Source organism: Trachurus trachurus (genome assembly GCF_905171665.1).
Source record: "Trachurus trachurus genome assembly, chromosome: 14".
Lineage (NCBI taxonomy): Eukaryota > Metazoa > Chordata > Actinopteri > Carangiformes > Carangidae > Trachurus > Trachurus trachurus.
Genome location: NC_139903.1, coordinates 6,333,610 through 6,350,202, shown reverse-complemented (window position 1 = coordinate 6,350,202; position 16,593 = coordinate 6,333,610). Strand labels below are relative to the sequence as shown.

The 16,593-nt window shown below is 43.6% G+C and overlaps 1 protein-coding gene across 1 annotated transcript in view; it reads left to right on the top strand.

The window, feature by feature from the left end:
• Positions 1-16,593, top strand: part of pdlim4 (PDZ and LIM domain 4) — a 47,530-nt gene that overhangs the window by 10,943 nt on the left and 19,994 nt on the right. Inside the window, exon 3 of the mRNA XM_083987276.1 lies at positions 10,091-10,172. Within this exon, the coding sequence (XP_083843402.1) occupies positions 10,091-10,172 (82 nt within the window). The remainder of the gene's footprint in view (positions 1-10,090; positions 10,173-16,593) is intronic.

Genomic DNA, 16,593 nt, shown 5'->3' with positions numbered 1-16,593 from the left:
CTTTTTAAAAATGGACTTTGAAAGGTTGATATCATCCATTCTGCCACTTCATGAAGTGGAAAATTATCTCCTGCCTTTTTATTCTTCTTCATCAGGCCGGTCGGTCGGTCGGTGCATCATCTTTTTTAGTACGTGAGGACGGATGAATCGACCTTTAGGGGGAAGGCAGCGGCAACATGTTTCTGTCAAGATAGCAGAATGGAAATCATCTGTCTAAACAGTTAACAGCACAGAGCGAGGTTAGGGAGGGGTGGAGGAGAGAGAAAGAGAGAGAGGGGGGAGGTGGGGGGGTAACCAAGGAAAAACTGAAATGTCAGTCGCTTCCCACATTTCTATTAGATGGTTAGTTTGGGTTGCCAGAGCACTGGAAAAGTGCAGAGCAAATCTGGCAACCTCTGAACCCCCGGTCTTCTCAGATGGAGAACACTGTGGTTTTCAGTGAAGTGACAACGGCCAAGTGGAGCTGCTGCAGCTCTGTCTCCTTTTAGGGCAACACACACACACAGACACACACAGACACACACACACACAAACCACACCACAGTCGACCTGCAGATCCAGTGGAAATAAGAATCAGCACCAGAGAAACCGGAGCCGTCACACAAACACACGCACACACGTACGAACGCTGCTTCTCGTTCAAGACCGAGAGGAACTTTTTCTCTGCTCTGTATTTTGTGTTTTATAGTTTTTGCACTCTAGCATGAAGCAGCACCACCACCATCACCACCACCACCGCCGCTCACATCGCCCCACAGCCTGCACCGTAGCATCCATCCAACCTCGTCCACTCATATATCATCAGCGTTCAGTGGCTCGTCCACACAGGGACAGTAAATTTATTTAAGGATACATAAAGTAGTATTCAGAGCACAGAGCAAAGCAGGCGGGGAGGAGAGGGGGTCAGCTCCTCTACAGCTGCAGCAACACACACACACACACACAAAAAAAACTCCCACTCGACCACCTGCACCCGAACGCTCCCAAAATCAGCTATTGAAGAAGTTATTTAACACAACAGAGAAACGGGAGCAGCTCGAGGTGATGTATTTACTGTGCAGAGCTCTGTCACATTTATACTGACTGATATATTGGAATCTAAAGATGCTGCTGCTGCTTTTCATGGTTTTCAGTCAAGACGTATTTACACTCTGATCTCTTAACCATCATCTAAACTGATGCAGGTTTTTTGCAGTTTTGAGATTAGAAAGAAGTTAGAGTTACACAGTGACCTTGTTTAAAACTCCAGTTGTGTTTCATCTGTTGTATTGGAGGTGAAATACAAGATGGTGAAAACAACGTTAAAGGGGAACTTTGCAAGTCCAGTCACTTTTCCACTGTTTTGCTAACCCTCCTCCTGGTTATGTGGCAAGGCAAGGCAAGGCAATTTTATTTGTATAGCCCGTTTTTACAAACAGTTTGTCTCAAAGGGCTTCACATAGCATCATAACAACATCCTCTGTCCTTAGACCCTCACATCGACTGAGGAAAAACTCCATGGAAAATCCTTTTAACAGGGAAAAATCGGAGAAACCTCAGGGTGAGCAACAGAGGAGGGATCCCTCACGTGCAATAGATGTTGTTACAGACAAGAAAACAATTTACAACAGAGATTGTGAGAAACATGCTAATGTTAACAGCAGCTGAAGGAGGAAGCTTCTGCATTTGTTTTTAACGAGAAATCAATCAGTAGAGCGGTACATGACATTATTTATCATCTACGATCTTACCATGTGTATATTTGTGTAGTCTTATCTGTCATAAACAAGAGATTACGGGTTACGGGGCGCGTTATGTTTGTGTGGTGGTGCCAGAGAGACGAGAGCTGGCACACCGGGTCGGAGGCTCTGATCTTAGGTTGGTTTTCAGCCAAGACGCTAGGTGGAACAAGTTACAAGTCATTGATTTAACCAGACTCTGAAGCTGTTTAATTAAGGTAAAAATCCAACATAGTTCCTCTTTAAACCTGACTTTTCAGTGACGTCGTGGAGTCGTGGACACAGATAGAAGGGGAAAAACCTGCGTGTCTCAGTCTTGTAAATAGTTGAAGTTAAATCGCTCCTCTGAATTAAAACCACAAGTAAACCGCCAGAGCGACTCACGCTGCTCATCCATCCTCTTTAATTTCCCATTTAAGCTGACAAGATAGCAGTCGGTTTGTGTTTGGGGGTCGTACGTCAGCTGCTGGTATGTGACCTGCCCTCAGTATATTGGATGAATAATTACAGTGTGAATTGCCCCCGCTGTTGGACAGGAGGAGCAGGAGGAGGAGGAGGGTAGGTCATGTCTGAGAGATATGTAGGCATGCAGCACTGGCTCCAGATGAGCTGGTGGTGAATGAGAGGGAAGGAGGGAGTGAGGAAGAAGAGGAGGAGGAGGAGGAGGGTTCAGGCGGAGGGAAGAGACCGTTTTAAAAATGGATATGAAAGTCTTGGGTTACTCCGTCACAAAGACGAGACGGCAGGCGAGAAGAAGTGTTGAAAGAGACGGGAGTGGCTGAAAGATGGTGGGAAATATGAGAAAGAGGAAAAAAGAGAGAGAGAGAGTGAAGCCAAGTAGAGGAGCGGTGAATCAGAGGAAACGAGTGAGAAATCCACACGAGCTCGATCTGCTCTGTCGTTTTACAGCCAGTTTTCTGCATCGCTGGAAATTCAATCACAGCGACAACGACAATGACACAGAAACAACCAGCCCTGACTCACATTTCTCTGACTTCACATGAGCGACACAAGTTTTGAAATAATCTTAACATTTCCCTGCTGCTGGGGGAAGGAGATGATGGGATGTCCACTTCTTTTTCTTCGTTTTTTTTGTTTTCACACATTCCTCCTGTCAGATCAAAGCTGTTCCTGGATAAAACCTCATATCCATGTTTTTCCCAAAGTAATCCTTTTCCTCAAGCAGAAGCAGAAACACCAGGTGATTAAAGCTTCAACCCTTCAGTTTCTTTCAGTTCGTTTTGTTTCTCAGGGAAAAAACAAAATGATGCACAGGAAGTTTGTGCGTTAATAATAAACAGCAACAGTCACTATGACTGAGCGGACAAACAAAAGAGCCTCAGTTCATCAATGGGAGGAAAAAACAAAAGTCAGAACCAGGAGTTTAAATGGCGACATAAATAAATAGAAATACTCTTTAATAATAATACGTTATTATATAATATATCATAATAACCTTGAAAGGTTCAATGAGCTGTGTAACAGCAGCCACATGGCACTTTGGTTCGCTCTCTGGTTGGTGAATAAAGTCCAAACCCCTGTGTTACTCATTATAACAATAAGGACGTCATGTTCATATGTAAGAGAGAGAGAGAGAGAACAAAAAACACACTCTAACTATAGTTATTAACCAAAGAAAACACGAAGCATGTGATTATCAACTATTCAACTGAGTATAGAGTAAAAGAAAAAAAAAAGAAACAGGGAGTGACGAGAAGCCGCCGTGCTGACTCATGAGAAAATAATATTTCAGAGGACACAAGTTCTCAGTCGTCATTAAATCCTGCGCCGCCGTGGAACCGTCCAAACAGTCACAGAGTCGTAGAAGAGAGGAGGGGGGGGGGGTTGGGGGGGAGCGAGCGAGAGAGCTGTAATTTTGTGAAGCTGCCGATGGACAAATATATGAGTCTACACGTCTGCTGAGAACCAAAATTACAGTTCGGTTGGACGCGTCCGAAGCCTGAGGTCTTGTGTAACTCAAGAATGTTTCTTTGTAACGTGTCCGACCGCATTTATTAGATTCATAACCCCCCTCCACCACCACCACCCCTCTGCAACCTCCTCATTTTTTATCATTCGCATTATGAAGTGCTTTTGAACGCAGCTGCGGTTGTTTGTGTGCGTTTTGAGTTTTATATTTTACGCTGCAGTTAAAACAAAATACAGCCTTCAAACATTTATTTTAAATGTCATTAATCTGCACAGCGCTGTGATGAAGACCTCCATCTTTGTCTTTGTCTTTTGCTTCTTCTTTTACGACAGTGATAGTGGATCCCAGGAGCATTTGTTTGAACCGTTCAGATCTTCACTTTTATGCCAATACACTTAATCAAAACACGTCTTCCAGCTGCGTTGCATTATGGAGAACTGAGGCTCCAGAGTCTTTACAGGCTGATATGATGTTTTCCTGTTTGATTCTGCCAACAAGACGTTTTTTTTTTGTTTTTTTTTCATTCTTTCCCTGGAAGCATCTTCATCTACTCTGCAAGTCTGCAATTTGTCATCCGTACCACCAAAGACGAAGAAGGAGGAGAAGAAAATAGATGTAGAAAATTACCAATAATTGGACATCTCTTGTGTTCTGGGCTGGATTTATGTCGGTCCAGACAGAGGTTAAGTGAGGGGAAAGACGGGATAATGAAAGGAGGTGAAGAGAAAACAAAAGGAAAGATGAAAAGAGGTTTTTTTTTTTTACTTTCACTGATTCAGGCCTGGCACTGGCTAGTTCCTGGAGTAAACATGGCCACCGCCCATGGTACCTGGTGAGAAACCTCCTCTTCCTCCACGTTCTTCCTTTCAGCTCCTCTTCATCTTCCTCTCCTCCATCTCCTCCTCCTCCTCCTCCTCCTCCTCCTCCTCCTCCTCCCAGCTCGTCTTCTTCTTCTTCTTGTTGGAGAAAAGCCGTGTGGTTTGCGGAGGCCCGAGGAACAGATGATGGCGGTCGGGACGTGTTTCCACCGCTGGTCAAGCTGTTCGGAAAGACTCCTGCTGGGGTGGCAAGTTAAATGTGCTGAGAAATGAGTCATGATGCTCAAGCTCTGTGTGTGTGTCTGTGTGCGTGTGTGTGCGTGCGTGTGTTACTCTTGTTCTTGTATTTAAAAAAAAAAAAGAAACGAAGGGGACGTCCTGCTGTTCTTGTTTCAGTTCCACTTACTGCAGAAAGGAAAATTTACAGTTCGGTCGAGGCTGGAATGAAGTTTGACGTGCAGATGGTTTAGAGCTTAAAGGATCAGTTCAGTCAAATATCAAACGCTCGTAGAGGCTCAAAGGAATTTAATTTGTGCAAGAGAGTTTTCACTGGAGTCCATTCATCTTCATCTCCATCTTTTTTTTTTTATTGGGAGGGAAACGGAAGATTAAGAAGCAGATATATTATATATTCTCCAATCCCGGAGTCATTAAACTTAAACTTGGGTTTGGTCAAAACCACTCGGCGGGACTGAGACACAATGTTTTGTTGAACTGAACTTCAAGGAAAAGTTTCATCTTCTTAATTCAGTAGCAAAAATGAGTTCAAAGGTTCATTTACTGGACTTTTATAGAAACGCTTTTAGCTGCATCTTGATGACTTGAGGCCATGTGTAGCCAGGTGTTTATGAAAACAAATATTTTTCCACCTCCATTTTCATCAATATCTTCATCTACACAATTCTGGATAAATAAATACACAGGAAGTACAGAGCCATGATGCCAGCCAATCAGATGCCTGGAAAAAAACAACTTCACTTCCTGTTTGTTAATAAGAGCTCTGCTTTGACAGCATCATGAGTTTAGATTGAATGAAGGAGTCGCACACCCAACATGGTGGCGTTCAGGAACCTAAAACTCAGTTTTTCACCAATCTCAATTTTTTGCCCATGTTTTCAGAAATGAATCTTGAGTCTTGAGACACCCAGCGTAAACATGCCTCACACTTGCAGAAGTTCTTTGTTGTTGAATGAAAATCGTCACTTTGACTTTTCTTTGGCCAGATACAAGAAGTTAGTGAGTGACCGTTTGAGTTGAGGCTGCACTGGTCAAAATGCTGACACATAGAGATGGACGAAGCCTCTGTGAAGCTGCTGTTGTGTCCGAATTCAGCGGCTGCATCCTTCGAACAACGCATTTGAAGGCCGATTACGTCACAGCGATGTGACAACAAGGCCTGTCCCAACTCGAAGGCTCCTCCCTTTGCCTGCTCTAGGAGGACGCACCTCACCCGTCCTTTGTGGCCTCCCGTATCCCAAGATTCTTTGCGTGCCGAAGCCGTTGCCTCCGTAGAGCACGTAGACTGGATCCTCCGAAGGATCCGGCCCCTGAATCGGGATACAGCTTGTGAATCTCAGCTGCTCTGCTGTAACCATCCTGACTGTGTTTGTGCAGTCGGTTTTGATTATCAAAGTCTCTGTTGGGAGGGCTGTAGTGGGTGAAGGTTAAGAGACATGATGCAGTAGAAATGAGCAAGGCCAGGGTAAAGGGCAGAGGGGGGGGTGATGATGTGTAATAATGCCTGTATGTGAGCAGACACAGCAGATATGATCATGGATCTGGAGAATAAAGAAAGAAAGAAAGAAAAAAAAAACCCAGGGTGGAGGATTCAGGAGGATTCAGGAGGATTCAGGAGGAATCGGAGCGAAGAGGCAGAGAAAAGATACAGAGTGAAAGATTCAAACCCTGTGACTGACTCCTCGACCTGTGACTCACGGCTGAGGAATTATAAAACGCTGCACGGGACGGAGAAGAAAAGGAGCCAGCTCACACTCATGCCCCCGCTGCCACCACCACCACCACCAGCAGCGTCTCCTCCTCCTCCTCCTCCTTCTTCATCCCTTCATCACGTCATCCCTCCCACGGTCTCTTTCTTTTATTGTGGTGGTTATAAAGTCAGCTCCAGTGGAGGGATGCTTTCTCCGTCTTGCACTGATCTTGTCATCACCCAGATGTAGACTTAAAGGGATAGTTCACCCAAAATTGAAATTTCACCCTCATGTCGACTAAGGGCTGGGAGAAGTTTCAGAGTTATCCGTGCCTTCTCGGAGTTACAGGGGGTCTCGGCGTAGCAGTGTATGTTCATATAACGGTTGCAAATGGATACCAACTGTCTTCGTAACAAAAAGACACACCAAAAAACATCCAAATACCTCCATGCTGCTCGTATGTAATGTCCGTCTTGCATTGAAGCCCCGAAATGCGAAATTGTCCCGAAAAAAATTAAATATGTCTATTTTTCAAGCTTGTTTGTATAGCGGAAGTATTTGGATGTTTTTTGGTGTGTTCTTTTGTTATTATGAAGACAGTTGGTATCCATTTGCAACCGTCATATGGACATGCACTGCTACGCTGAGCCCCCCCCGTAACTCCGAGAAGGCACGGATAACTCTGAAACTTCTCCCAGCCCTTAGTCGACATGAGGGTGAGTAGATAATGAGTGAAATTTGAATTTTGGGTGAACTATCCCTTTAACACCGACCAGCTCAAGTGTTTGAACACCTCCTCTCATATCAACCATTAACTGTTTCTGACGGACCGACTCCTCAAGCTGCTGCTGCTGCTGCTGAACCCTGAAATCTTCTCTGATCGGCCACATCTTAATTTGAGGGCACTCGGTTTTCATGCTCCTCCTCTAACACGCCGATGCTGAACAGCCAAAGTAAACTCATCCACCAGCTCCAAAAACCAGATCCCCCCCCCCTCAATCAGGAAATTAAACCTGGCAGGGGGAGGTCAGATGAAAGAGGGGGGTATGACCAAAGGAAAGAATGGAAAAGTTGTTGTGATGACCTGAGACTTTCTTTTCTCTCTGCGTTTTATCCTCTTTACAGTATATCTTTCTGTCATGAACCCGTATGTTCAGCTTTTCTGTGGCAGCGTTTTATGGCTTTATTTTTTATTTCTTTGTCTTCTTCTTTTTTCTTTTTTATAACTGTTTTGATCCTGTTGTGGCGTCTCCTGTCAATATCATGTGATTTATGGAGCTGTCTTGTGTTTTTATGAATGAGGATAATCAAACAACTTGTGGTCCAGTAACTAAATATATTGGTTACCAGAATGAAAACATGTGGATTTTTTTTTTTTTTTTTTTTAGAAATGAGCTCCTCGTGCGTCGTCTTTTCACCCCACGTCTCATGTGAATTATTATTCCACTTTATTTCCTGTTATTTAGTCTCGTCTGTCATTGATGTGTTCAGTTATGAGCTGGTGGGTGGAAATCAAAGACGACAAGGAGGAAGAGGAGGAGGAAGAGGAGGAGGAGGAGGAAGTTTCAGTTTTAGTGACATGACATAAAACATTTAAATATCCCTCTATATCTCTGCACATCATCGTGTTCTGGTTAACTCAGGTTTTCCTCTTGTTTCCATCCTTGGAGCAGACAGATCAGGGTTATCCCTCACACACACACACACACACACACACTGAATCAATGCAGAGAGTAACAGAGCAGCTCATTGTCTGTGATCAAACTTGTGTGCAGCAGATTGTTTCTGTCTGTTGTGGTCATTTTCTGTTGGTTTATATTTGAGAAGATCCAGAAACTGTTTCCGTTCTCTCTCCCTCTCTCCTTCTGGCAGAAGTAATAAACCTCAACTCTGTCCACTGCTTAAAAATCTGAAGAGTTTAGATGACGTACAGCCGTAAGCACGAAACCAAAAAAAAAAGACAAAACAACGGCGTCATTCTCAAAGTGGAACATTTTTCACTTTTCAAGTAGGTAGCTGACGTCTTGAAGACAGTTTATCAGTGTAATGAGTGCAGCTCTGCTCCCTCGCCGGCGTCCGCCCACGCGTCGGCGGCGGTGGCGGCGCTCTCCTCACCGTTTCTCTTGTACTGTATTTTCCAAAATGTCATTTTTTAAATGGAGGGAGCCATTTCAGGCTGAACTTTCACTCTTCACTCGTCATGAATGGAGCTGTTTGTTGCCGTAACCATCGAAACCAAACAAAAATCTGAAAACACCGCGGGCCTTTTCTGTCCTGGTGAAATTGGTAAAAGAGGAGGGAGGAGGGTGGTGGTGGTGGTGGGGGAGGGAGGGAGGGCGAGTAGCTGTTGGTTGTTGACGCCAGACACTCGGCGCCTCATAAGAACGTCTTTGATACAAACACCTCCATGTTTCATATCTGAAGCCTCGGCTCGGCCAACGCCGTGCCAGCTGCAGCCCGATGACCTCATCACTTAGGGATGTCAAACCTTCACCGCGTGGGGCGGATGAAGACACACACACACACACACACACACACACACACACACACACACACACACACACACACACACACACACACATACATAGAGTTAATTGTCTTTATGTCTCTGTGTGCTTCTCTTCACTCATTCACACCTCCTTCCTTACACACACACACACTGTATAGCTGCGACGTCCTGGTGTTACCCTCTTTTTTAGCCCTTGGCTGCTTTCCCGCTCAGCTGCCCGCGCCATGGCAACAAAACTCCTCATCCTCTCCTCCTCCTCCTCCTTCTCCTCTTCAGATCTTTTTTATGTGACATGCAAAAACCACAACTGCTTCAGCATGAACCCTGAAAGTGAAACAGCGAAGCATGTATCACAGGGAGCAGAAACACACAAGTTGTTTCAGCAAAGCGTTTAATTCTCTGCCTGTTAAAGAGCAAAATGAATTACTGCGTCCGACTCCCGCTCATGCACGCACAGTAGGCCGCGTTCAGCAGCAGCAGCAGCTCTAAATAACGTGTTTTATCATCGCTGCCAGTCAGTAAGTCATGTCCTGTTTGAAAACTATGTGCAACTGGAGTCAATTACTAGTAATCTCAACAGGAGGAGGGAAATCCCAAATACCAGTAATTCAGTTATCACTACTTTTTTTGTGAGCAGCCTGTGGCTCAGACTGCAGCCTGCTCTGGATAGTTCATACACTGGAGTTATGATGTGATGATGACTTTATCTGTGCACCAGTGGGAGGAGGCCCAGGACGTAGCCTTATCCCATTCCTAATGTAAAAACCTGCCAAACGTTCGCATGCATGCATTCACGCAACTCAAAGCAACTTTAGGACAAGTGAGTGATTTGTTAACTGCAGCTAAACGACATTATTTAGGCCCAATTTAAGAAAAAAACAACAACCCTGCTCTGCTAATGTTGCACAACAGTTATGGGATATCATGGGAGTTGTCGTGTTTTCCCAAGCTCACAGTAATTATACAATGATTACAGTAAATAGCATCTTTCACTCTTTTTCAACATCCACACTCAGAAGTAATTACACTTTAGACACAGGAATCCTCTGTGGAAGGAAAAAGTTGGTGTTTCTCAGCAGAAATGTCTGAAATCTGCACATTTTGATTCCTGAGAAGATTTATCTGAGACTCACCCTCTCTCTGTGTCTCTCTCTCTCTCTCTCCCTGTCATGGGTATTGTCTTTCAGGCCGGGACCAGGAGAAAGAGTGTTGTCGCCAACTTTTAGCGAAGATGGAAAGACAAGCCCTTACATGGAGCCTGACTCACAGGTAACTGCTGTTTACTCTGGATTTAGAAAAGTGCAAGTCATCGTTTGCTGTCAGGACGGCACACATCCGATCCGATCTGATCAGATCTGATCTGGTCTGGTCTGGTCTGCCTTAGTTCTTCATGCCACCGACGTCAAGGTCAAAACTCAAACCAGAAAAATCACAAACAGTCGAAGCGAAGTAAGAGAGAAGGGCTGAAGAAAGCTTCTCTGCTTTAAACGCTTATGTTGTGGGCTACTGCTGTCTGGATTAAAGGAAATGAAGAGATTTGACCCACATGACTTTGCCGTGCACCTGTACTCAGTTTTGAAATCGATATTGAATGTGGTCACTTTTTCTACGAACTCAAAACTCAAACCAGACCATAAATGAGAGAAAAAACTAAAGTGTTTGAGACAAAAACCAAGTCTGATGCATCAAAAACAAAACCTGCAAAATCTGTTCATTACATTGAGTTACTGAACATAGTTTCCCAGATATTGTATTGATTCCATCGGTGATCAATCAGCAACCACCATAGTAGAGTTTAGGAGTGTCTGCAAAAGTTTAGTATCGTATCTGCATTTGGACATCGACGTTTAGTGAGCCTTCTTTCTTAAAATCATATGCCGTGTTTATGAAAAACTTGTTAAGAACTAAACAGAAAAAGATGGAACAGGGAAAGCTCTGTTTCTGTGTGGATAAGGCCTAAACTACTGTCTGAATACTACATTACCCATGAGCCTCTGCTGGCACCGCTGTAAAAATGAGCAGTAGCAGATTCAAAATGTTTTGTAGTTGAGTTTTTGAATAAAAAAGCCCCTCTTCACACCACAGCTGTTGGAAATCCTCCTGTTTTCCACCATTAGTGGCACAAGTCACAGAACTATAACATGGTGATCGGCTGAATTTTGCAGAAATGCACTTTTTTTATTTATTTTTTTTTATTTTTTTTATGTGCACCGGCTCATACATTCACCTTGTTTGTCAGAGAACCAGGCGCTTTCTCTCCCAGCTGTGTATTTTTTTGATTGACGACCCCAAAGGGAGAGTTTCACATCCATCCAAGTGGTGGAAGTGCTTCAACTGTGAGTCACGTAACAGTAACAGCGTCTGTGAGAAAAAACGAAACGAAACATGGGACCCAGAAGGTTCAGGAACGTCCACCAATCAGAGCGTCGCTGCACCAAAACAATGGAAGCCACTGGAATAATATCTCCAGGGATATCGATATAGATGCATTATGAAATAACAATGTACTCATCAAAAAGTCTGACATCTCGTTTTGATTTGGATTTAAATGACCCTTTAAACTCAGCTCATCTGTCCCTTTTCTGATTTATGTCAAACTGTGGCCCATTATTTTGAAATCTACTGCTTTGGCCAGAGCTCCGTCTCCACTTCCTGTTCACATTTGAGGGCCATAACTTGAAAAACAAAAACAGTCCAGTTTTTTTCTGGGTGTGAGACTCCAGGTTTGTCCGTCTGTTTAGACCCTAAACAGAATCCATGGAAACAGGCGCAACAGGCGATTTTTCTTTTTTCTTTTTGTAAATTGACTGTACACCATTATTCACATGGTTATTATGAGTGAGATAATGTGTCCCACTGTCGACTGCAGTGGATTTGAAATAGTATCTTGATTGTTCTCCAGTCGTGCGAGCTGCCAAACGGATATTCAAGGCATGATGAACTCTAGCAGATGATCTTTTCCAAGTTTTCCAGTGCTGGCAGGGCAGCAGGTTTCTGAGAGAATAGGAGGTGTGTGTGTGTGTGTGTAATGTGTATAATATGTGTGTGTGTGTGTGTAATGTGTGTGCATGCGCTCACACATATGGAGAGCGAAATAGACAATGAGCATATTGTGTCTCGGGACATATGAGAGATGTCCATTTGTCAAGTTATTGTGTTGTGGACTGATCTGTGTGTGTTCTCGTCTCTGAAGGGAGGAACAAAGATCTGACCTGAAGTCAGTTTGACACTCAGTTTGACACTCGATTCGACAGGAAATTTCAGTGACAGAAACAAAAAGTGAAAGGGGCTTTACTGTGTGTGTGAAACTAATCAGGACTGTTATTGGTCATGGGATCAAATATCCTTATTATTACATGATTTCTCTTCCCAGGGGACTTTTATTCTGAAATGACCAACCAGTGAGTTGAGCAGGTGTCCATTAAATATGTTACTTTACAGCAGAACCAGATTGGAAAACAGATACAAACAGATGCATATGTGTTGTGTATTAATATAAAGTGAATCATTTACAGTAACCAACTGGTAAACCTGACGAAGAGAGAGCACAACAGTTATGAATGCTGACGATTATGTGACACAGTTAATTGCAAGTCCGGTCGCTTTTTCTATGTTTTGGTCGCTTTTTCCTCTACAGAGCTCCCCCTACAGTTTCGGAGTGCATATTTACACTGTCGTAAAAACTCACCACTCCACCCCTGTGCATTTGTTTTCAACTAAGTTGGAGCGAAAGATTACGGATTACGGAGCGTGTGTCGTAGTGCCGTAAAGCAGTCTGACGAGACAAGAGCTGGGACACCGGGTCGGAGGCTCTGATCTGTCTTGAGTTGGTTTTCGGCCAAGAGGCGCTAGGTTGAAGTCAGAGAGCCCCCATTCTCCCTGTAACAAGTCATTTCATCATCACAATTACTCCGAAGCTGTTTAATTAAGGCTCAAATATTGCATAGTTCTTCTTTAATGTTTTTTTTCTTTTGCAAGATACGTTTTTGAGCTTTCTAAGGCCTTTATTGTGATAGGACAGCAGTGTTAGACAGAGAGAGAGGGATGACCTGCTGCAAAGGGCCATGAGTTGGATTTAGACCCGGGCCACCGAGCCCAATTATTGCATATTTAAGAGTCAGACCGTGCACAACACTGGGTTAAATAGGTTATCATTATTTACCAATAGCGGCCACATGAAACAACGATCAGATCCCAGCCGGTGTTTTCCCTTCAGTTCTGTACGTCTCCGTAGTTTTTCAGCCTCTGTGTTTGATAAACGAGCAGCGTCCACCTCGATAGTCGTCATCCTCCGACCTCGGCCTTTGATTAACACCAGGAAACTCTGAACCTGAGTGAAGGGAACCAGCCTTTAATACAAACAGGGACACGCATGACAGGAAGGCTCTCGCTTTTTCTTTTTTCTTCCTTTTTTTTTTGCCTATGTGGGTAATACGAGAGCTGCAGATCTGTGTCTGTCTCTCCTGCTCTTTTCTGTCCAAGTCTCTCCCTCTCTCTGTATCTCTGTAACATCTTATCCAGCTCTTCCTCTCTCTCTAAAGTCTAAAAAATGTTCCCTGGCGTCTCATTTAATGAAGTGAACCTGGACGCCTGGAAACCACTAAGTCAGGGCCACTTTAGCTTCACGCTCAGGTGAATTCCTCTTTGCATGAAAGGAGGAAACATCCGCTCCCCGGGGTCGCATAAAAAGAACCGAGGCTCTCTCTCTCTCTCCCTCTCTCTTTCTCTTTCTTTCTTTTGTTTCCTGCTGTATTCAGAATCAGATACAGCTCGGAGGGTCTCGCACTGACACATAACAATGGCGATTGTTGCTCAGACACCTCGGAGACCTTAAACGCACCACGGCCTCTCTGAACCAAGTCCAGACTGAATTATCTGACACTGTTTGGACAGAACGAAGAATAAAAAAAAATAAAAGAAATAAATAAAATAAAAAGAACCGAATCAAATCGCTGGACGAGGAGCGACGACACAGTCTCTGATTGTGCTGGCGGAGATCTGAGGCCTTGTTCTGTCATCCTACACTCACCTACCGCTGTGTTGACGTGACCTGCAGGATTAGGACTCACTCGGAGTGCAGGACGCCTTGGCTTGCAGGGTGAGAACTGAAACCAAAGAGGCACACCAGGACACTTCAGCTTTTGTATAAACAAATTCCTCTGGAAGTGACCACACATTTTTCCGGCCTACATCGGCATTCATTGGTGCTTTTATAACACAGATTGACTCAGTTAACTGGGAATATTGCAAAAAAAAAAAGAGCATCAGAGAGAAAGAGAGAGAGGCAGAAATTGTTACCACTTGAGCCTCATGAAAAGTGCCCAGATAGCTGCGAATCTGATAACGGACTCTTTTTTTTTTACTTTTCCATTTTTCCCTCTCATAAGCTTTTTTCTTCTCTGGCTTAGGTAGAAATTCCAGTCTCACTTGTGGGAATTAGCTACTGAGCAGGAAGTGACACATGGAAGCTATGAGGTGTTTCCTTTCGCCTCGGGAACACGGGATAGCTATTGTCATAAAAGCCGATGAGGAAATGTTGTATTTTTGGATATTAGAAAAAGCGTCTGATTTCATTCTGTTCATGTGAATGTAATCTGCTTTGAGTTGAGTGTTTCATTTGTGTTATCATTCAGGGAATTTTTGCGGTGACGGTGTGTAACGTCCTTCCAAAAAAAACTCTGTGCTCATGTCCTGGCAAGATATTTTCCAACCGGTTGTCATTTCAACAAGGAGTTGAAAAAAGAAAGAAAAATAAATGAAAGTTGATAAGGAGGAGATGAGATCATGGTGAGGTGTCTTCGCTGGAAGATAAATGAGTCGTAAACAGAAAAACAGAAGCTTCACTTTTCAAATTCCATGCAAAAGAGACAAAGTGCAAACAATAACAAGTCCAGAAGAAGTTAATGGTCTGTATCACGGCCATAAAAAAGAGGAACAGCAGTGAGCCTAAAATACAGAGCTGCTTCTTCTGTCATGGCCGCCTTCGGAAATCTGCTCTGCTCTCATGTAAACTAAAGTTTCTCTTATTATCTATCAACTGTATTTGGAAAACTGAACTTCTACTCCATCATACTCACATTATTTCCGATGATCGTGATCATTTTTTGTTTTTCGTTCCTTCATGAATCAGATTTTTTCTCAACTTTCAGATGCACTTGACGTCTTTTCCACCTGGTTTTCTCCTCTTTTTGCTGTTAATCCTCATTAACTTTAATCAAGTCGAGACCCCAGCTTTACTTTTAATCAAAAACCTGGAGCGAAGACAGTCCGAAATCAAACGACATGATGACTTTCTGGTGTGTGTGGGTTTAAACACATGTGTTCGCTTAGTTCCACATTTGGAAACTACTCAGGCCGAGATGGTGACAACAAATCTGTGCGCCGAACGACGGATTTTTCCTTTCATTTCTTTGTGTCATGATTCACATTTTTATGCTCTCGTTTCATCGTTTGGACGTCAAATTATCACAGTTTTGACATTTTCAAGATGCACCATTACATCAGGCTTTTTGATAATGATTAGTGGTCTGGGAAGAAAAAATAATAAAGCTGCACTCGAACAAATCAAAGCAGAAGTCCAGTCAGTGTTTCTTTTTGTTCTTCTTGGAGTTTGTATTTGATCTGAGGACGGCGCTGAGTGCTGTTGCATGCAGACTATCTCAGTACTGAACCTTTTTTCCAATGAGAAAGACAGTTTCAAAGACGCAGACTAAATGGTTATCTCATCCTACATCTGCGTTTTAGCCGCTCGGTTGTCAGTGTTACTCCCGGGACGTTTTTTTTTTTATTATTATAATGCACCCAGTGAAGAAATACCAGCAGTTAGCCTACTGGCATTTCAGCTCATCGCACGAATTCCTTCCATTGAGTTACACAGTAGTGGCAGCAGCAGCTCTGAGTGTAGGTGGGATTGGACGTATTGGTCAGAAAAAAAAAAAGAGTTGAACAGTGTTTTTTTGGCAGGCGGCGATCAGAATGCCATTCCTGGCAGAGACCCCTGTTATTAAAGCCGTCGTTATTGTGGCCCCAGCAGCAGCAGCAGCAGCAGCAGCAGCAGCAGCAGCAGCAGCAGCAGCTTCGGCCCCCGTGGAAAGAATGAGGCTTCACAATGCGGAAGCTGAGATTTCTGGATCACACGTCACTCTGAGGCTTCGGTGTGAGTCCAGGAGCTGGCAGCTGAAGGCGAATTCTCCGGGCTAACATTAATAGGAGCTGACAGACAAAGTCCTTGCATGACTTACACACACAGTAATTCCTTTACTGCTTGGAATTGAATTTTGCTTCTGGAAAAGAAAAAAAAAAAAAAAGTGTGTGACGAATTTGTTATTTGCCTTTAAAAAAAAAAAAAAAAAACACATGACAGTAATAAGTTAAAAAATTTCACACAGCTTCAGAGTTGTGAAGCTAATTTGTCAAAGATGCATTTACACTCAGGGATAATAAACAGTGAAGCAGAGCATTGCGAAAAAAAACTGGATTAACATTTAAATAGAGAGTACGTCTGAACAATATGGGGCCATTATTAAAGGGGTTTAGAGTTTTCTCATTCGAAGCCAAAATATGTTTACTGGGTTCACTGCTGCTTATAATCTGCTGCCAGGAAATCTCAGAGCAGTGGAGCATTGCTGCTGCAGAGGCTCCACCACACACAGCAGGCCGTTCAGATCACAGACCTGTGTGACCCCACTTA